The sequence below is a fragment of the Plodia interpunctella genome, chromosome 25, assembly GCF_027563975.2.
Source record: "Plodia interpunctella isolate USDA-ARS_2022_Savannah chromosome 25, ilPloInte3.2, whole genome shotgun sequence".
In the NCBI taxonomy this organism is placed as follows: domain Eukaryota; kingdom Metazoa; phylum Arthropoda; class Insecta; order Lepidoptera; family Pyralidae; genus Plodia; species Plodia interpunctella.
In genome coordinates this window covers 1,853,369-1,875,440 of record NC_071318.1, presented here as the reverse complement: position 1 = coordinate 1,875,440, position 22,072 = coordinate 1,853,369, and the positions used below count along the sequence as shown (strand labels likewise).

Here is a 22,072-nt window from a genome sequence, read left to right as displayed (position 1 = left end):
TAGGTAGCTCGGTAATTATACAGATTATACGATACTAGTTGGTACACGTGGCTTGGTTCTTAAGTAGCTTTCATGATCTTTTTTTTGTACTTATTACCAAGCAGGTAAGCGGTTCACCAAATGTTATGTGGACACCACAGCCTATGGGCGCCTGCAATACCAGGGATGTCACAAGCACGTTGTCTACTTTGTGAGCTAGAGTCATTTGCTATTGTACCCTGTAATTACAATGCCTCTGTCACCATTCTAACAGGAACACAACAATACAAGCACTGCTGTTTGACGGCTGAAATAGATTAGATTTTGAGAATGGTAAGAGATTTTGATATATATATTTTACTTTTCCTAAGTATATTTGTTTATTTTCTTACAATTTATAGTCTTCTCTGTTCATGTGGTACGCTAGTACTTCTAACTAGCCTGCTACTGTATACACGTCCTCTCAACCTTTAAGAGGTCCCTACGTGGGATAAGTCCGCCGTTGTAAATGTATCTTTCTTGTATTAATTTTGATTAATGTACTTATTTTCGTGCAATAAAGTTATTACAAAAATCAACCAATCAATGAAAAGAGTATACCTACCCATGTCATGACGACCTTTGCACCAAGATCTACTTCTGATCATATCCACAGTTATTGTTCACTGTACAGTCGGTTACTTAGGTATATGTTTCCCTTTCTTTTGTTTCTTATCACCATTTTCATTCTTCTAATCTTTTTGGAAATTAAGAAAAATAGAATCAAAGGGTGTCCAAAACAGAAGTTTTCGACGGGGGTTTCCGCATCAAGTATTCCCAAGATTGTTCGAATTATATCGTCGGATTACGCTGATTACGGACCTGTTTCAATATTGTTTAAGGTCCGTTTACAAAGTTTAATTACTTGTCTACTGGCTAAAGTCTTAAAATTAACCCAAAAGTTGGTTGATAGCTGTTATTGCATTTTGTCACTATCGTACATTACGAAATTTGGTATTGATAGAACGAGATAAAACATACTTTAGCTTAATTTTAGATTTCCTAATGTTACCGGAATCCTGGGCCCACATTTAGATCCGCGCCGACCACAAGAATCATTGATTTATGCCCGCTCATTCCCCTGAAGATTGATAATGCCATTACGCACCGATTAGCGCCTCAAATTATACAAACGACCGTGCAATTATTTCTACAGAATCTCGCAATCAAATGCTTTTTTGTGGAACACGGAAACGCACCTAATGTTAAAATTTCGGGATATAAAGATTATATTTGGAATATAAGATAGATATATTTATTTGGGAGGCATTGAATCCCACTAATTATATAAAGGCGAAAGTTTGTGAGTTTGTTTCACTCAAACGGTTGAGCAATTTTTTATGGAATTTGGTATTGATGTAGCTGATACCGATGTCAATCCAAGGTATCAGCTAGGATACCTAGGTACTATTTATTCCCATGTTGATGTCGTCAAGTTTGATATGCGTGCTAATGGTTTGACAACTTGGGATGCCGACGACTGCGCGAAGTGGATACGAAAAAGTAGCTCAACCGCTGAGGAAGAAACTGAGAATACGCTTAGATGAGGAGAGATCAGGCAACTAAGAATGCCAAAGATCGTGCGAAGTGAATGAGAAATAAAACATTTTCTCGATTTTTCGCAACCATACTTCTGGTTGAGAAAAATCGAGAAAATGCTCAGATGAAAGAGAGAGTAGGGTTACATGGTTATATAACAAAGGGTTTACGAGAAACAGTTCTCCCTCGTGGTCCCATCAAAGGGACAAAATCATGGACCCACTAGAAAATAGCGCGGTACCTACGCGCATTATACAACAGAGTAGGTATAATTCTTCCATCCACATCATTACGCGATCCTTTGACAATCCTCATAAGGAAACGAACGAACTTTCATTACATTTGCATGGAGTTCCAATCCGGCAAACTACACGAACTCGTGTGAAACTTGTTTTTGTTTAGCTGATAAATTGTTGCTTTATACATAGTAGGTATAGGTATGTTAAGTATTATTTAACCGCAACATACACTCTACTTTGGTCTTGAGTTAACATGAGTATCGAATATTAAAAAAAACTCGCGATTAAATATGAAAGCGTGACAGACACACTTACGCAATTAAAATTACATAGATTTCTGCTAGCAAAGGGACACTCCAGTATGCTTGGATGATCGCCAGCGTACATTTAGTAAGTGTACCTACACCGTATTTAAAAGGTCAAAGTGGAAAACCAACAGGATAGGAAAACGTAACATTCCGATGATCCATAAAAGTATTATAACAATTCTTCTGACAGAGACAAAGACAAATACATATTATGACACGGTGTTCGTTATATATTTTATTAATGGAAGTGTAAAACAATATACGGGCAGCACACGCCTGCGCGAAGCCTCGTGACTGCAGGGTTGCCAGCTTAAAATTAGGAAAACATTTTCACTGTGTTCGATAAGACATATTTTCAGTTGGAATATTTGTCCAACTATCTATTTGACTTTTCGGAGATAATAGAAATACGTTGTTTTAAAAAACAATGGATTTTGGACAATTTTTTTTCTTTTGACTCTAATTATATGCATGCTCAAGCATATGCTTATAAAACTTGAACTCCTCGGCGGAAACCGATTTTGGGTGCATTGTAATTAAGGCATTGTCTAGAGAAATTTTCAACGTAGAAAAATTTCAAATTGAGCGGAATTTATTTTGCAACATGTGCATTGCAAACAGACAGACGCGACAGATAAAACTAAATAAATGTTTCTTCAGTAAGTACCTAATGAATATTTTTGTATATTTATTCCCCATTTGAATGTAACATACTTGTTTCGTATGTCGTCGCCGCATTTACTTTTATATGTGTACATGCAGCGTTCGACGCTCAGTTAAGACGACCAACTCACTAATTGTGTAATTCAAAATTGAAATTAAATTTGTGAAATATCGAGGTTATCGCATTAACCAACCACGGAACGAAACGTAATCTGTGAAGCGGCGTCATAATCGAAACTTTTCCAATAAACCCAAAATGATATCGCAAATTAATGCCGATACAAAGTTTTGGGTTTCAAAACTGTTCAATCGTTTGGTCAAAGGGAAATCGACTTCAATAAAATATCTTCTTGTGTTTTCTCGGCTTCATTCGCGGCGGTGACGCCCGCAAGCACGGGCCTTATGTAAAAATTAAGCCTTAATTTTACTGTGTTTTTGCCGCCTTCGTGACGTCAATTCTCTGAGGAATACTGTTATTGCCTATCAAATATAAGGTCCCTCAGGCTTTCCTAAAGGAAACATTCCTAAAGGAAAGCCTGAGGGATAAATCCCTTAACCACCTTGTACGATATTGGTAGTCATAAAGGTAATATTTTATGCTTTTAGGTGACTTGAATAAAATCTGACACCAGTATTACTTAGATACTCTCGATAATGAAGACGGAGGTAGACACTAGATATATTAGCATACCGTGTTCCATGTATGTGTGTCCAAAATACCATGTTCAGGAATAATGCATCTAGCTTCCTATCTAATGAAATAATGTCATAAATCGGTTGAGTACTACCTAGTTCCGAAGTTGTACAAAGTTTGGGCCTGTATAGGTACAATCTAACAAACACTTCATCTTTACAATATTAGTATAGGTATTATATATAGATTAAATTAGATAATAAAATAAATTAACCTAATAAATTAACCTTGATCTTTTGTTACAGTTCAATAAAATTTAATTAAGTACAACTTTTCAGCGTTGCTTTATTCAAAATGATTTTAGGTTAGAAAATTTTTGTAAGTAATCTTAATTATTTTATCCTATAAATAACTAAGTGACAGCCCTATACCTCTACAACCGTCGACGCTTGACGTAACTCGAGTAGGGTGAACGAACGTCAATATACAGTCTATTGCACGTCAAGTCACCCTAAATTGACCTCTATGTGGCGGGAATAAAGGCGAATTTAATTTTACTCGAAATTGAGCGATCCTAAGCATTCACGACTTGAAGTACGTATGTACAGCCAAAGGCAAAACTTACACATTACCTACTCGGCCCTATTGCGGCAGCATAAAGCTTCATGAAGGGTAACTCTCGATTGACTAACCCTTCGCCTTTACACCAAGCAGGTAACTTAACATGAAGACCCCTGTACATATTTGAGTCACTAGACTCAAATATAATATTTTTTTACAAAAAGTTTTAAAGTACTAACTTTAAAACGTTTTGTAAAAAAATATTGTATTCGCGTGGTCTAAGTTCGCGGCGAGCAACTACTTAGTAGTTAACGTGACTAATTGACATGTGGTCGACTGTACTAATTCAAGACTCGCTCTGATAGAGGGTTATTAATGCCGCGATTATGTAAGCCAAGTATCATCTGTCCATGCGCTTTCTTGGTTGCTCCAAAAAACAGACAACTGAAAGGCAACGGCAACAGCGTTCCCAAGGAATGACATTAGGCAGGCAGCCGGTCCTAAAATAACAGAAAGTTAAAAAGATAAATTATATTTGAGCAACCGGAAAAAAGAGAGGAAAATTATAATAGTCCGTATGTGAAGTACATGCCTTCTTGTTTTCTATAGGTAGATACGATTAAAAAATAACAAGACAACATTGCGGTCACAACCCTTACTTTACTTTAAGGTAGCAACCCTAAGTTTACTTTGAGGGTGTAATGCGAGACGAAATAATGACATTTCCCCTTTAATATTACAAAAGAGGTAAGTACGTTGAGTCGGAAATGCTAAAAATAAAACGGCTTAAAAAACATATGAGGCTTCAAAAGTGAATGTCATATTATTAGTACTAGCGACAGGGCCTGGCTTCGTACGGGGTCATTCATGTAGGTATGTCTAAACTAAACCTTCGGGAATAAATTGTCTAAATAACAGTGAATACTGCATCAAAATCGTACGCTTAGAAACGGACATGGGACTTTCTTTTTTATACTACTTAGGTACTAGTTTGAAGCGGTGGTGGTGTAATGGTTAAGAAGACCGCCCGTGAACCGAAAGGTCTCAGGTTCGAATCTTACTCGTGTCACATTAGTTTGTATACCAATCGGACTCATTTGTTTTCATCAGTTTCATCTTATCGTTCAGTTTATCGCGAACAGACAGACATACCGGGCAGAGGGCTTTGTTTTATAATACCTTCCTTTGTAAGCATTAACGGCCCATCCCGGCTTCGTCCGGGAAAAATCGTAATCAAATTACACACCTAAACCACTAGCTTTTGAGTTTATCACGTTCATACAGATAGACGCGACAGGGGGACTTCTTTTTATAATAATGTAAGGGAGATGAAAAACATAAATATCGTCACAATATCTACCTACTCTTAAACTTTCGCGTTGTATAATTATATATTAAACAACAGGTATTAAACGCGCACATATACCTCTGGAAATACGTTTTATTTAACCCGCGTTAAACCTGTTGTTTAATATAAACCTATTCGTCAAAATACCATCAACACTTAAGCACGTTACACACAGACAGATGTAGACCTCCAATAACAGCATCCGGTCAACTTCATAAAGTTCCGACATGATTGATTGCGAGTGGTAATCGACTTTGTAAATCGAACGCTCCAATTTCTCTGTGTAGCGTAGGTAATCGATTGTTAATCAATTGGCGAATTGAAAACATAGGTTTTTGGTTTCAGCCTATTTAGAAAGCTTTACTCGAGCGTTGTAGGCTAAATTGCGTGTTGATCGTGAGTCGTAAGTCATTCGTGTCATCTGTTTCATCTGATCGTTTTATCGGTTCTTTCTTAGCAATTGAGCATCGGAGCTAAGAGTCCGTTTTCCTACTTTTTTGTCAGGATCATTGCATACCATCACAGATTTATATATTAACATCCTTCACTAAATACGGAAGACATTACATGCTAATTTTATTAGCACGAGTGACGGACGAACTTTAACTCGAGTTAATCTCAAGATCTAGTCAACTTCAACGTCAACTTCGAAGCTGAGTGACGTCACTGATCCGCCGGACATCCCCTGGCTTCATTTAAACTTATTTTCGTAAAGTCCACAAGAAATTTTCCTGTAACGTTACCGATGACTTCTTATTGCTAGAGCAGACTTAGGTACTAAATGTAGACTTTGGTATAAAGATCTCTCATTATCATATCTATTTCTGCTGTCATACAGTGCTTGCATACCGGTTTGAAGGGTGAAAGAGGCAGTAATTACCGGGTGCTGTGGCAAAACATCCTAGGATACAAAGTTGGCAACGCGCGTGTGACACCTGGTGTTGCTGGCTTTGATAGGCTGTGGTGACCGCTTACCATTTGGTGGGCCGCATGGCTCTTTGCCTGCTTGGTTTTATAAAAAAAAGTTGTTTTACCTATTTTGTTAACTGTTATAAAATGCTAACGGCTGGGTATTGCAGTGAATGGTCGGTGAAAATTCAACGTTAGGTAGGTACTAGAGTTTACAAAGTACTTTTAATTTTGCATTCGAAAGTGCAAGTGATTCAAAGAATTAAAAAGAATAGGTATGGATAAATATTCCTGTAAAACAAATTCACATGCATGTTCCATGCTTCGAAAGGCCATGTATTTTATTTTGTCTAATTTAAGTAGGTATGTATCTTAAGATTTTTGTGAGATAATATTAGGAGCAGCACGCAGTTTCACAAATCAACTAACAATCATCTGCACCATTGATGGCGCATGTCAATGGTGTATACCATACCTACGGTACGACGGGAGATGTAAGGTTTTGTTCTTCAAAAAATGAAAAATACTGCAATACAACTAAATCAACTCTATAGAAATAACTCAATGTTCCAAACTTCCCGGCGCGGTCGCCCGGGGAGAAGTCTCAAAAATGGCCGCATTCGAGACCTGCGATATCTCGTGTTCAGATAGCGTTTTAAATAGCTCGGTTCAGGATCGAATTGCCACAATTAGCGATCGATATTCTACTGATAACTCGACCAAAATTGTCTCAGAGAGAATTGTTTTTTCATAAATATTAATGCGACTAATATTATAAAGGCAAACGTTGTTCAGAAAACAAGTAACACTTTGATCCCTGTTCATTCAATTTATTTCTACAATCTAGACATTTTTGTAATATCACGCTCTATTGATTTAATGTGTGTTTAATTTGGCGTAAAATAAATAAAATCACGCCAATATATTTTCTATATTTGGTATACGTAATGGAGAAATTAATTTGGCTCAGCAAATAAATCCAAGAAAATAATTGGATAATTTAGTTGTTTGACAGAAAATATAATAACATCGTTGGGGGAAAGAAGGAAAAGTTTTAGAAAAACAATTGAATATTTTATTCAAAATAATCGTTTTGTAAAATATATTTCAAGGCAATTTGCAAGGTCTTGAGGTACCTCGACCAGTCGGTCGAGGTACCATTACTTCATTATGTTTTAAATATTTAGGTAAGTACATAAGTACCTGAACAGACAACTACAATAAAGTTCTCTATTCTAATATACAACGCACATTGGAGACAATTTGTCACTTTGAGTGACCTTAGTGTGAACCATTTATTTTATTTATGGTCTGAACCACGGAATTAGTAGGTAGGTACTCCGTATGCGTAAACATTTAGCTTGTTAAAAAGGTAGATTTTTAATCTTTTGCTTTATATAGGTCTATATTTAAATTATGTCACCTTGACGAAACATTTATGTGGATGCTAATTTGTGAACATTTTGTTGTAAATATGAAATTTTGGCATAATAATGCTGTCATTTCATAGCTACATGTAGTAAATAAATAAATAAAGTAATTAAAACAACTTTTATTATCTTGCAATAAATTTAAGTAGGTACTACATCAATTGAGTAACACATAACCAACATTACTAATGAGAAATTGAGCAACAAAAAATATGACTTACATTTATGGTAACTAATCTTAAAACAAACCCTGCTTACTTCAAAATAAATGCAACGAAATGCATGTTAAATATACACTAATATTCTATACAACATAAAATAAATACTAAGCTTGTCTAAGTTAAAATGTCGAACACAATCATTGCATTAAGTAACATTCGTTAAAAAAGGCAGAAAAAAAGCATGCTTTTTTAATTTGATTTAGTTTTTTTTTCGAAAGATAGTAAAAAAAATTACATATAATCAAATAATACAATACAATATTATATAATTTAATTTGATAATTAATTTTTTCACTTTTTATTATTGTTCTTTATCAAATAACGTTAAAAATTGTATGATATTACTTTCGCGCAAAAATAATTAAAATGGAAATAGATCAGTTAGGAAAAAGTGAAAAACAAAATCTTTCATACATGGTAATGAAACATAAGGCAAAAGTATATGAGTGTAATTTCAATAGATGATATTTTCTTCGGCTAACTAAAACAACATACTAATATACTCCTTATACGATCTAATCTAGCCAAATACTAATTATCATAGGCAATAATAATCTTGCAATGCTAAATAATCCAAATAATTTGCATTTCTTATTGAGAATCCTTCAAGATAATATAATTATGGTTCCATTTGACCCTCTTTGGGCACGGAACCCTAAACAAAACAAAAGAAAACAACATTTTCATACAAATTAATAATCAGATCGTCAGTATATCCAAAAACAATGATACGATCAGGTTTTGTATGGTCAAAAATAAAAAATATATATAATAATATTCTATATACCACACATTTAAACTTATTGTGAACAAATCGAAAATTTTGCTGGCGTTTATAATACTTAAGTAAAACTAAACAGTGCAAAGAGTTGAATCGCTCAGATTTTAATAGTACCTTTCCATTCCACTTTGTGCAACCAATATTTTTTTCATAAAACCTTATTTTTGACCTCAAATTGGAAAGGACAGGTACGATTGAAAGCGGAGCTATTCAAATAGTCGTTCTAATAGGAATAGTAAAAAAAATCAACTCGTCTACATATTAAACTTATGTCCTATTTAAAGGAATAAAACAATCACATAGTTTTCGTAACTAAATAATAAATGAAATAAATAATATCAAGTCAGCCTTGAGATAGGAAACAAAATGGAAAACACATATTAAATAACATAAAATCAATATATAAACACCAATTATAATATGATTATAACGGGAACAGGGAGTATAACGTTACATCTGTAAGAAAATGAAAAAAGTGTTAAGATCAGACCAATTCTTGTTATTTAAAAATTGAATTTAAATAAAAGTTTAAAACTGAATTTAAATAATCTAATTGTATTGACGTGATAGAAAGAAAAACAAACACACTTTCACTTCAATATCCTACGCCATCACTTGGAATAGATTACCTAAAAAAGTATTTTCTGCACAATCATACCACCAATATACCTTTTTGAAAATAGAACATAAATTGAGAAAGGAACAATGTGTGGCTGTTATTTAAAAACTGAATTTAAATAAAATTTTAAAAACTGTATTTAAATAAAATTTTAAAAACTGTATTTAAATAAAATTTTAAAAACTGTATTTAAATAAAATTTTAAAAACTGTATTTAAATAAAATTTTAAAAACTGTATTTAAATAAAATTTTAAAAACGGAATTGAAATAAAATTTTCAAAACTGAATTTAAATAAACTTTTAAAAACTGAATTGAAATAAAATTTTAAAAACTGAATTGAAATAAAATGTTAAAAACTGAATTGAAATAAAATTAAAAAGTGAATTTAAATAGAAAGTTTAACTTTCAACATTTGCAGATTTAGGTGCGACAACTGCAAAAAATACATACCTTCCGGTGGCACTTCAATTTCAAATTCGTCGGAAGACGTGACATTTTTCTCATACACCTTTGTGAACACATTCTGAAAAACAAAAGAAAAATTATGACTTCAGAGTCGTTCATATAAAACTATTTATCCTATACATATATTAACGCTGTATGAATAATATCTCTGGGAGAAGACTTTGCCCATCAGTGGGACAACAACCGACAAACAAAAATGTGCGCAAAGTTGGACATTATATATTTGTATAATACTAGAAAAAATAATACAAAAAACAATGTTTAGCCCAACACTGTTTAATTAGAAATTGTCTTGTCGAATTCTTTCGTCATTCCTTCTCAGCATTGATAGTTCCGAAATACAAGTAGTTTATAACTTTTTGAGAAATAGGTAAAGAACCCACCATAACAGTATATCCATCAGGGGCCGATATACCGTGGTCGGCGAGTGTGAAAGTGAATTTCGACGGTTTCTGATCTAGATTCACCATCGCGACAGAGAAGGAATGGTAATAGTCTCCTTTCATTGGTAGATGCTTCTTCACGTAGATTATCCTCACGCCTGACAACTGGCAATGGAAATAAAATATAGATAACAGACGGGAGATTGTTCAGAATAATTATATTATGCAACAACGTATGTCAAAATAAATAAATATATTAGGACAAATCACACAAATTGAGCTAGCCCCAAAGTAAGTTTTAGACTTGTGTTATGGGATACTAACTCAACGATACTATATTTTATAAATACATACGTAAATAAACATTCAAGACCCGGGCCAATCAGAAAAATATCATTTTCCATCATGACCCGACCGGGGATCGAACCCAGGACCTCTCGGTTCAGAGGCAAGAACTTTACCACTGCGCCACCGAGGTCGTCAATCAATAATAACAAGCTCAAAAAATAGAAAAAGCACTAGCAACGACGGACTTATCCCGTCCAGTCAAATAAAAATTAAAAATGATAATAAAAATAAAATAAAAAACTGTAAAACTGTATATTAATATTATGTTATGTCAATCAATACTAATATTATAAAGAGAAAATATTTGTCTTTTTTTTTGTAATGGATAACCTCAAAAAACTACTGGGCCGCTTTTGAGGAACTTTGACACAGAGATAGACGAAACCTTCTGGAGTAACATAGGCAACTTTTTCATTATGGTTACCCGAGCGAAACCAAGACAGACCTCTAGTAATATAATAGAGACAGATATCAAAACTCACTCTATACGGAGTGGCCATGATTCCCAATGGATCTTGGCCAATGGCTATCAATTCCGTATTCTGTAACAACTGCTTCTCTTCTGGAGTTATCATCTTCATATCACAGCTCAGTAGGAGAGGCGCAGACATCATTGCGTACACAGCCAGCTGCACTCTGCTTTGGCCTGGAGTTAGCGTCCTTGTGCCTAGTATCAGCTGAAAAACAAAAAAAAAACGTATAAACATCCATTCAGGTTCTATATACCCACAGATATACAAAATTAGGAGGATTCAAAGATTAAAATTGGATTTTTTATTAATAAACTGAAACAAAAAACTTATTATTTTTTCTTTTTTTTGTAAATGTCCAAAATATAATCTTTTTAAATAGCGCAAATATTAAAATTACGTTTTTCATCAATCAGAAAGCGCTATCTTTCCTGGGCTAAAATATAATCTTTTCAAATTAATATAATCCTGAAAAATAAAAACAACATTTTAAATTATTTGTATTGTATGTGTGAATAAATATAAAAATATCTTAGCATATATCATGACAGCGAAACAGAAAATACAAAATGTCGCATTACACATCAGACCGGTATGAATAAATACATAGCCATTTCAACACACATGGGTTATTCAAATATTAGTTCATGTTTCATCTTTCTTAATACAAAAATACAGAGTTGAACCAACATTGAATGTGTTTAGTTTATGTCAAAGATATCCAGATGTAATAAATACAACAGATATGTGACTTGATTTTCCTTTTCTATTTCAGTTCGAATACATTAATAAATTACGTAGACAGAGAAAGCTCCCCTTATCATATTATTATTTCCATTGACGACCTGGGTAGCGTAGTGGTTAATAATATTACCTCGATTTGATAAACCCTAATGTTGACAAGGCTGCTTGTACAAAATTTTAAAGTAAATCGGCTCCGTGGATTATTATTTTAATTTTCCTACAGGACCCTCCTCATTTTCCACGATGAAATGTCTATAAGATGTTAACCCGGGATTCCAAGGAATTTTTGATTCATATCATAATTAGTTTTTCAATTATCCTACGGGAACCTGACCATTTACCGGGATGAAATGTATCTAAGATGTTAACCCGGTATATAAGATACCTAAGGTAGGTAACATACCAAATTTCAAGCAAATCGCTCCAGTAGATTTCGACTGATGCGCGTTCAGACAGACAGACAGACAACATTTTCCAAAATTATATTTTCGTCATCTATATCTGTAACTAAATATATTCCTGTACAAATTTGGCCTTTCTTCAATTTTATTATATGTATTGATTTTTCATTTCAGTCATACAAGAAATAGATGTATTACATGAGAAGAAACAGGACGCACCGCTGACATCTATTGACTGATTGTCCTTTTCTTTCCTGTATCTTTTTCATCACGTGCCCGGCTTAATCTGCCACTTTGAATGAGATTTGCCGGTTCGGGCCGAAAAGTTGTATACTTATATCTTAATTTGGTTACACTAGTTCGTTACTATATAGTTTTCTTGTTCTTTGGTTAAGAATGTTCTTTAATAAGCTAACTAACGGGCAAACACATAATAAACTATACACGTAAAACTTCCTCAGGAATCACATTATCCGGTGAAGGAAAACATCGTGAGGAAACCTGCACACTGGTTGATTATTAACTTGTGTGTGAAATGGAGAAGGCAATGGCAAACCACTCCATTAATAATGCCAAGAGAGTTGTTTTGTGTGTTTAAAATTCCACGTAATGACCACGACCCTCAGCCATCAGGAATACGACTATGAAGAAGAATTTATGAAAATCGGCATGAAAATCTGTGCAGTAGTTTATAAGTAAAAGGATAAGGTTAAGGAGGATAAGTAAGGATAAGGATAAGGAGAACTTACCATATCAGGATCGTTCCAGTGTCCCGGCCCGTGGTACTCGTTAATTTTAGGATATTCGTCAATATAATTGTGTATAATAGCTATGACGTACTTCCAATCGAGAGCAACGTCGTGAAAATTTCGCCACATATTGCAGTGTTTGGCTATAGGGCTGTAGTTTGGCTGAAAGATAACATTTCTCATATATTTCGTTTCATCCTTTTATATCCATACTAGCGACTTGTCCCGGCTTCGCTCGGGTAAATTTATAAAAAATAATAAACTTCATGAATCACATAAAAAATCCGTTGGGTAGTTTTAAAGATCTAAGCACGCCGAACAGACAGCAGGAAGCGACTGTTTCATGTAGTGAAGATTTTTATCAATAGTCCATCACTATCATGTTTTTGTATACTTCTTGACCATGTAAAAAACATTATACTATTAAAAAATGTAAAATACAATGATCATAAGCTCTTCTCGTATGATAGGGACCAACACTATTTAAATCTTTCGGCATTTCTTTCTCAGAGCAGTGGACGTGATTTTTTTTTATATTACTCGCATGCTAACAGGCATGCGGGGAACCTGATGGGAAGTGGTCACCGCAACCTTTGGACGCCTGATAAATGATTTAGAATATGTATCATGAACTTCAGCAGTTCCATATATGCAGTAAGGGATTAAAATACCATGTAATACTTACTCTTCTGTTATGAATATACTGCAAGTAATACGGCCAACTACAAGAGTATACCATTTGTCGTTTGGTCGAATTCAACGCCCGTCCAAGGTCAATGTAAGCTGGCAATCAAACAATATTTTAACAGGTGGACTTTACACTGATATTGAAAAAGTGAGTATTATTAAAATACCTATATGAAACGATATAAAAGAAATTTCCACGAAGCAAAAACATAAGACGACTTATTGCCATTTCTCAAACTTGAGTGATGATACGCGGGGCTGAAGCAGACGAGCGGGGTAGCGCATCCAGCATGGCCTTTCCACAAGGAAAACGAAATGCTCCGACCCTTGTGCGCATTTTATTGTTGCTGCACAAGTTCCTGTTTAATCTATTTCGAATATTTCATGTGCTTTCTAAATTTTTACAATTTTGTGCAATATGTAAAGAAAATAAATCAAATTTAAATTACCTGTATCTAAATACGACTCTTGCACAAAACAACCGTCGACTTTGAGGTAGTCTACGCCCCACTCCGCAAAGGACTTCGCGTCGATATCAAAGAAGTTTTTAGAGCCAGGGTACAACATGCACGTGACGTCAGCAATGTTCGTATACATACCGAACTTTAGACCTCTTGCGTGAATCTAAAAATGTGTACATTAAATCATATATTTCAATGTTTTTCTAGCAGTTTAATTCCCACTGCTGGGCAAGAGCTACTCCCAGTTTAATCCAGGCATTCTTGTCTTTGGCATTTTCTTGCAATTTCCAGTCAAAATATTTAATTTTAAAATCTCTCAAGGTAGCGCTTTAAGCTGACAATAACTGCTAGATGATTCAGATGTGAATTTTTGAATTGCAGCACCTCCTTGTTAGCCTTTGATAATTCTGTTGTTGCTTGTTAGCTCGCTTCCGGACTGTAGGTTCCACTCCTACCATTTGCTTTGGACATCCATGAGAGTATTTATCCACACTCTAGGGTGTAATGCAAACTACCCACCATAATGATGGTGTCTATTATGCAGACAACATAATCTACAAATTTTTGGGATTGAAATCAAGAGATGGTTTAGTTGATCTACATGATTTCAGTAAAGGGTCCAGAATTATTTAGAAAAGTTACACTCACAAATCTATTGGGGACTATATTGTTTTTGTACACCTCGGAGATCCAAGACTCACCTAATACAAGCAGCATTTTTGTTTACAAAACTTTATTGGCTCTCCTACATTTTGACCTTTCCCAGTTGATCTAAGTAATATTACTATGTGAACTAAGAGATTGGAATAGACACAAATGAATTGATATTGCTGGCTTTATAGGAGCAGATAAGCAAGAGTATTGCTTATAGGCCCATTTAGCTTGAAGCCCAAATATTCCGATGAAAAAATAAATAGAAAAATTACATAATCGGCAATAAACTTCATTCCTCGAGGGAACCTCTCTTTATTGGGCACCAGTCTCCCATACATATCTCTACTCTTCTCTGACCAACAGTCATCTATAATGATGTACTCAAATCCAACTTCTTGATAGCCTTCATCAAAGAATGAATCTACCACAGAGAGTATTAATTTTTCACTGAAAAAAAAATTATATTACTGTTTGAGTCTACTGTCTGTACCACAGGGTTTTTGTCAAAATTTAGAGAAAAAAGTATCCTACATACTATTCAGATACCCTATTGGTATATGCTGTGCATAAAATTATAATAGAAATCAGTTATATGCAAGTAAGAAACATCACATCCAAACTTTCATATTTTTATTATTCTTCTTATCATGTGTGTGGTACTGTTAACAGTTCTGGTGTTAGATTTTATATAAACTCATGAGTCAGATTGGTATACAAACTCATGTGGCACAAGTAGGATTCAAACCTGGGACCTTGTAATCACAGGCAAACAGTCTGAACCACTGGACCACCACTATTTCAAATTATAATAGAGAGTATAATAAGTGTTACCTAAGCTTTATTATTACTTACTCTAAACATTTAAGTGGATTTCTTCCACAGTCGTCACCACACATATAGTATCCCCATGACATCCAGCCCATTGGCGGTGTCCTGGCCAATCCATTCTCAAGAAGAGTCACTTTTGCCGGGAATAATATCGAAAATACCAACAAACATACGCCACGTAGAGGTAGCATATTCGCAGTAGATTTCCATTAAATTATAAATTGATTCTATTAAGTATTAAGTTATTATTTTAAATTTTCTAATCAAGATCCAACACTAAATCCAATGAATCTATCACTTATCCTTAGTTATCATTATAAAATCATCCTATAAATTATTTGTTTTGAAATTTTTAAGACGAAGACGAATAATAAACTGAAAGGACTTCAGAATATGAAAATGGCCTAAAAACAAAATAAAATAAACAAAAGCAAACACATTTCAGATTGCTTTTGTTTGACATTTTTCATTGTCACCTTACTGACTTGACGTTACGATTACTTCTTTTTTTATTGACACATGACATTGACAGCATATTTTGTAAAGGGAGTCTTTTCTTCCAACTGCCACGACGCCAAAGTCATACCATCCAGTCTCTAGCCATCATCCTGAGCTAAACCATTAAATTGGCTGCCACGTTAATGGTAGCAAGAGCACGGTGGATAATATTGTTTAGAGCATGACGCCCTAAAAGACTGGCACTTTTGCAACCCGTACCTATGAGTTAGTACCTACTTACTTCTTATTTCCCTCGAGGACTGTTTTCCGCAGTTAGGCCTCTTGTCTGGGCCCTTTCTGCGTGCGGAGTCTGAGCCGCTGATCATTCCAGCCAGCCCAGCTCCTTCAGGAAGCGGAGCACCGCTAATGGTGAACGGCAGGCTTTGCTCATGGTCCCTGGATTTCCCAGGAACTGTTGTCTTGTTGATGCAACGTCATGACATTCCAGGAGGAAGTGGCTTGCAGTTTCCTCAGCCTCCATGCACGCTCTGCATAGTGGGCTGTCTGTAATACCTAGGGTGAAAAGGTGTTTGTTTAGTGTACAATGACCAATAATGATGCCAACCATGATACGTAGATACCTTCTTGGTAGTGAGATTAGACGTCTTGAGTATCGACTATCCCAGTCAGGTAGTGCTTCCCTGGTTTGTCGACATGTTTCCAGGGTCTGCCATAATTGGGTTTGTTCTTCACTTATGCGTGAGCGGATCCAGGAACGAACTTGCGCGAAAGGGATGGGGGCCATCGGCAGAGGGCTCACAAGGGGGCAGCTAGACCCCCTTCTCGCAAGCTCGTCTGCTGCATCGAATTGCTGTGACCATTGATCCATTGGAGGGTGACTGAGTCATACTTACAGAGGTTTTCCAAGGATTTGTGACAGTCCAATATGAGTGCAGAGTCCACGTAGGCACGACGCAGATCGTGTAGGACGGCCGCACTATCGGACAGTATTAGTTAGTACCTAAGTACCTACATCTAAAAATACCTACTTGAAATCAAATTCGTCTGCTTACGTTTAATTTTACTTTAATTGCTTATAGAGGACTAAAGCATTTCCGCATAGAAATTCTACCAGTTGTTTCAGTTTCATTGACATAAAATATTTAGTTTCAAATCAGTAAGTAGACTTGTTGCAAGTTTTATAATGTTCCCTTGGCTCGAATAAAAGAGGTGAAATGTTGAAAAATATCGGTAAGCTAACTTGATCCAATCCGTTTCAGTGCAAGAAAGAAGAATTAAAACCATCAACGTTTGTGGAATATGTTAGAAGATGACACATCAAATATGAGGCGTCACGTAGTACGCGGCAATCGGAGAACGAAATAAAAAGTAACTGTAGTCAATCTAGACGATTTAAGTGAAGGGTCGGGACCCTGCGCGTTACGGCTTGCAGGGCTCCATTGAAGGCGATTCAGAAAGGTTACACACATAAAACTATTGGAGATCGTAACGTTTTTGTACGCATCCGATGGGAGAAAGAAAGGGGTTTGAAGATTTGTGGCATACCTACTGCCGCCATTTTGATTTTTTTTCAAAATCGCGGCCAGCCATAAAACGTATATAAATCGATAGCTGAGATAAATACCAACAAAAAATATTAAAACAATGACCCTCGTAAAGTGTCAGGTTTCTGAGATAATAACCGTTAAAGTTGATCACGTGACATCCATAATTATAAGCAAGGGTATGTGTTCTGATGAATAAAGATGTTAAAAAAAAAACTTTTAGAACAAATATGTATGTTGCATTGTATCTGGATATATTTTTCAACTTAATAACATATTTTGTGACCATCTATGTGTGAGTGCAGTATCGTCATTAGATTTAATATGACATTTGACATTATAGGGTAAATGAAAGTAATAGGTACCTCTGTAAAACCATTTACTACATAACACAAGATAGGAATAATCATAAAATTAAAAATTCTCTTTACGTTTATATTGTGGCATAGTTTTATGGTTACCTACTTACTACAATTTCTCTTTGCGAAAATAGTTATATAAACCTGGATTTCTTTTTACATTGGCACAAAAGGGAAAACAATTAGAAGTACAGTTTCGGAACAGTATTTTTATTTCCCGATAAACAATTTAAGGCATCAAGCTTTTAGTATACACAATTTAAACACTTTTGAGACTACAAACACAAAAATCACATTCATAACATCAATACAAAAAACACTTTTTGACTTTCTTATACACATAAAACAAGTAATAGTTAATTACTTCCTCCGCCACACTCCCCCCACCCCCGCTTGTAGTGTGTCTCGCTTGCACATTAGAATAATACAATATATAATCTATTTTCTTGTTATATATAACACCTAAAACAATACCTAATGAACAGTACGTCTCCATTGACTTTTTTGTCGTAGTATAAAATATTCTTATTAAGTACATAGTAGCCGCAACATGTAGAAATATCATGAGGCATAGTTATCTATGTTTTATTATTAATATTATCTATACCTATTAGAATATTTTGTGTATGTTTACACATTGTTATACCAAATAGATGGGATTATAGTCGCTATTAAAAAAAAAAATAGAAATCACGTGATCAACTTTGACGGTTATTTTCTCGGAAACCTGACACTTTATGAGGGTCATTGAATTAATATTTTTTATTGGCATTAATGTCAGCTATCGATTTATAAAGGTTTCATGGCTGGCCGCGATTTTGAAAAAAAATCAAAATGGCGGCAGTAGGTATGCCACGCTCCATAGTAAAATCTTCAAACCCCTTTATACAAACATTTATAATACATTTATAATACCTAGGTATATCCTAACTATTGAGTACGAACAATATTATAATAATTATAGTTATGTAGAATTTATGTAGGTAGTACTTCATATTAACGTTTAAGTGGTTCTCCGCTGTTAAGTTGAGCATATTTCAAGCTAAAATATATATATTTCTGTCAATTTCTAATATCATGCAAGTGCGACAATGACAAAATATGAAAATAAAATTGTAGATGAAAAAAAGCTTAGCAAGCAAGCATAGATGAAAAATAATGAAATATTTTTTTTGTCTACAGAAAGAGCGTGTTCCGAATCAAGTATGGGCGGAGATGGCATGTGGTAGCGGCGCTATGGGTGCGCGGGTGGCGCCGGTGGGGGCGCTCCTCGCCGCGCTGCTGGTCTCGGCCACGTCGCGCGCGCCCACGCAGGAGCCTGTGCTGTTTGAGGCCGCGTTCCAAGGTTTGTTTTGTTTTATTCGTAAAAAAAAAGAAACAAGCCAGCATGTTTAATAGTGGTCCGAGGTTTGACCCTTGTGGAACACCACAACAAATTGCTTAAAATGTAAACTTGAAGTAGGGGATAAAATATATTTTAACAGCAGTATCTATTTCAAGTCTAGAATGCTGTCTTCACGTGGTTTCTATAATGACTCGTGCTGTTTGTGAGCAAGATTCAAATATTATGAATTTAAATATATTTAAATATACCAAACGCTTTAAGAAAGTCTGTGTAAAAATTAAGTAGGTATTTAAATTTAATGGTATTGAAATTTTTTTGATAAATTACTTAAAAATTTACCCTTTCGTTTCGTTTCGTTTGAAAATATGGCGCAAAATGCTTTAAAACTGTATATTTAGGTGCTCGTTACAACAATAAAAATCCTCAAAGCAGTTAAGGGATTTGCACATAATGATTTTAATCGCCGCAGTGTCCCGTCAGCTAATCCTTCCTCTCTCCGGATGAGTGTAATCCTCATTTAATTATATCGTAGTACCAGACAGTCATGGAGTGGTGAAACAAAAAGTTTTAGGGCAAACAATGAACATTTTTAATCAGCCGCAGTTATGAGGCCACAAATTATAGAAATACGGAATATATAAGTAGTACTTTATTTTTGACGGCTAAATTGTAACTTCGATTGTGGAATATTATTCGTTTTGAAAGCTTGCAAATTGAAAATTCTTTATTGAACCCTTGATATAAAGATATAATTACATTAGTTCACCGATTTTTAAAGCGCTGATGAAGAAGAAGCGGCGCAATAATCTGAGTAGAATAATACAAAAGTTAATTTTGCCAAACTAGCGATGGGCGATGATGATTTCCTTTCATTTAATTCAATATGTTAGTTGGAGAGATTGGATCCGTATGATTGAACTTATTAATTAAAATGCCATAAAATTATAGTGCTTTATTTTGAGAAAAATTTGAACGGCTTACTTTCCCGATCGATGTACTTGTTATACTATTTTCAGTTTGATCGTAACTCATCTTTTCCATGTCCATTTTATTTTGCAGCGCACTCTGCAAATTAAGGTATTTGGAAAATCTCTTATTTGCTAATGGGTTAATATCTGGAAGTTTTGTTTGTTGAGGACATGTCGTTCTGCTATCACACGTGTTTGGGGACCAATTATTGTTTGCCTATCCACTCTTTTTACGAACTTTTCTCTAATTTACGATCATACGTACTTAGGTACATCATAAGTACTTAGGTACTAAAAAAAGTATAAGTTCGGATATGTGAAATTTATAAAAGTAATAATTTTTGGTGAACTGTTTAGCGAGAGTGTGTAGGATCCTTCTAATCTTAACCTTAAAACATGTGAAGAAGTCGTGAATGGAACTAAAACAATAAACGTAATTTCGAAGCTTGCAATTAAACATCTTCACAAAAAGCGAGTCATATCATCCGAAACGCATAATAAGTTGGTATTGCAGAGCTATATGGCCAATTCGAGGCGTGTATAGCCAATAAACATAAGATATGATGGGCGGGAGTCCCTTAACATTTACGAGGGCCCTTGTGGTGATATCGAAGTGAATTCTTTGCTGAGAATTGGCTTGCGGAAATTAAGAATACTTTTTAAAATGCGTAGCCTACAGCCATCTGACGTGACTTTTACGACTGCCTACCGCCATCTAGTGGCGGCAAGCAGTCGCATACACACTACTGAACTAACTGTCCACAAAAGTGAAGGTTTTCTCACGATGTTTTGCTTCACTGAAAGCGAGTGGTGGTCTATGAAAACTACTAGGTATACACGTGTCAGATTGGTATTTAAATGTCGCTAATTTTCAGTGATGCCAAATAAGGTTATGGCTGCCATTAATTTTACAATTATATAGTATAACTAAATCCTTGAAACTTAAAACACATGACTTCACTATAACTGAATCACAAATCATAGTAGTTTATACATATCGCTATCGATGCTTGCTTGCCGCTCATTGAAATCGACAGAGCTTGCTTCCCCCATTGATTTTATTGTTCCCGCCTCTCGATTGACTAGAATAGGCACTCGACTCGTATTATTTGATCAAGGCGAGACGAGTTTCAGAACATATAAAGTATAAAAGTACTTTATACAATTTAGTTCGTTATTATATCGTCGTATTTACGTTTTACATACCTACTTAAATTGCCCACGTTTTGCGGATGTTGCCAGAAATTTGTCACAAATAAAGTCCTTGTACTGACTCGGACACGTAAGCCAAAATCAGCCATAACAAAAGTAGTAAGGTAAAATCTCTGTATGTTCTGTGGTATATAAAAAAAGAATATTTTCACACAAAATGCTGATCTATGTAACGCTTTATTATCTGTGGATCTAATAGCTACTACCTATCACTAATGCAGATTGGTAAAGCCACTTGCTACTGGTTCATAAAACAATGATAGTTGCCAATAGATTTCAACTATTTCCGTTCCATATTTATATAATATTTTTTAAAAGAAATGTTTGAGAATAACAGACTGACTGTTATTCTCACTAAAAAAAAACAAATTCGAAGCCATCAGAAAAAATGCCGGGGCGTATTTTGTTGATTCGCCAATCCCTATTCAGTTTATCGGCGCGCATTTATCCTCAATAAAAATTCAGTGGCCACTGAAAATAACAATGGCGCTATTTTTATTATTATAATCTGTGTTTATCACCGCAGAGGGAATAAATTTGAAAACAATATTTGGAACAACGTTTTTGTCGAGTAGGTAGGTAGTAGGTAGCGCATTTCTTGTATATTTTTCCATTTTGTGTGTTTGAAGTTAGGAATTCCTAATAGCTTCTACGTTATTATTTTTCGTAGTATTAAAATGATGGTAATTTTATTATCACCATTATCATAGAGTGGTCACAGAT

The 22,072-nt window shown here is 34.9% G+C and overlaps 2 protein-coding genes across 3 annotated transcripts in view; one reads left to right on the top strand and one right to left on the bottom strand.

The window, feature by feature from the left end:
* LOC128680971 (agrin-like) overlaps nucleotides 1–22,072 on the top strand; it is a 108,298-nt gene that overhangs the window by 31,008 nt on the left and 55,218 nt on the right. For both annotated transcript variants that reach the window (XM_053764502.1, XM_053764501.1), the window contains one exon: nucleotides 19,007–19,169. In XM_053764502.1, the coding sequence (XP_053620477.1) occupies nucleotides 19,040–19,169 (130 nt within the window). In that variant the 5' untranslated portion in view covers nucleotides 19,007–19,039. The remainder of the gene's footprint in view (nucleotides 1–19,006; nucleotides 19,170–22,072) is intronic.
* On the bottom strand, nucleotides 7,757–15,882 carry LOC128680974 (alpha-N-acetylgalactosaminidase-like). The gene is made up of 9 exons (XM_053764505.2): nucleotides 15,487–15,882; nucleotides 14,907–15,081; nucleotides 13,969–14,143; nucleotides 13,518–13,615; nucleotides 12,833–12,994; nucleotides 10,951–11,145; nucleotides 10,121–10,285; nucleotides 9,723–9,795; nucleotides 7,757–9,107 (listed from the first exon to the last, which is right to left on the bottom strand). Exons 1-9 carry the CDS (start codon nucleotides 15,651–15,653, stop codon nucleotides 9,076–9,078), a joined length of 1,242 nt encoding a protein of 413 aa, XP_053620480.1. The 5' UTR covers nucleotides 15,654–15,882; the 3' UTR covers nucleotides 7,757–9,075.

What these genes read in the sequence shown, in the direction of transcription:
- LOC128680974 (XM_053764505.2), bottom strand. Translation starts at nt 15,653, where the DNA reads ATGCTACCTCTACGTGGCGTATGTTTGTTGGTATTTTCGATATTATTC. An exon ending in AGTATATTCATAACAGAAGA is followed by an intron (nt 12,995 to 13,517) that starts GTAAGTATTACA and finishes GTTATCTTTCAG; the next exon opens with CCAAACTACAGCCCTATAGC. An exon ending in TCATGGCCACTCCGTATAGA is followed by an intron (nt 10,286 to 10,950) that starts GTGAGTTTTGAT and finishes TTCCATTGCCAG; the next exon opens with TTGTCAGGCGTGAGGATAAT.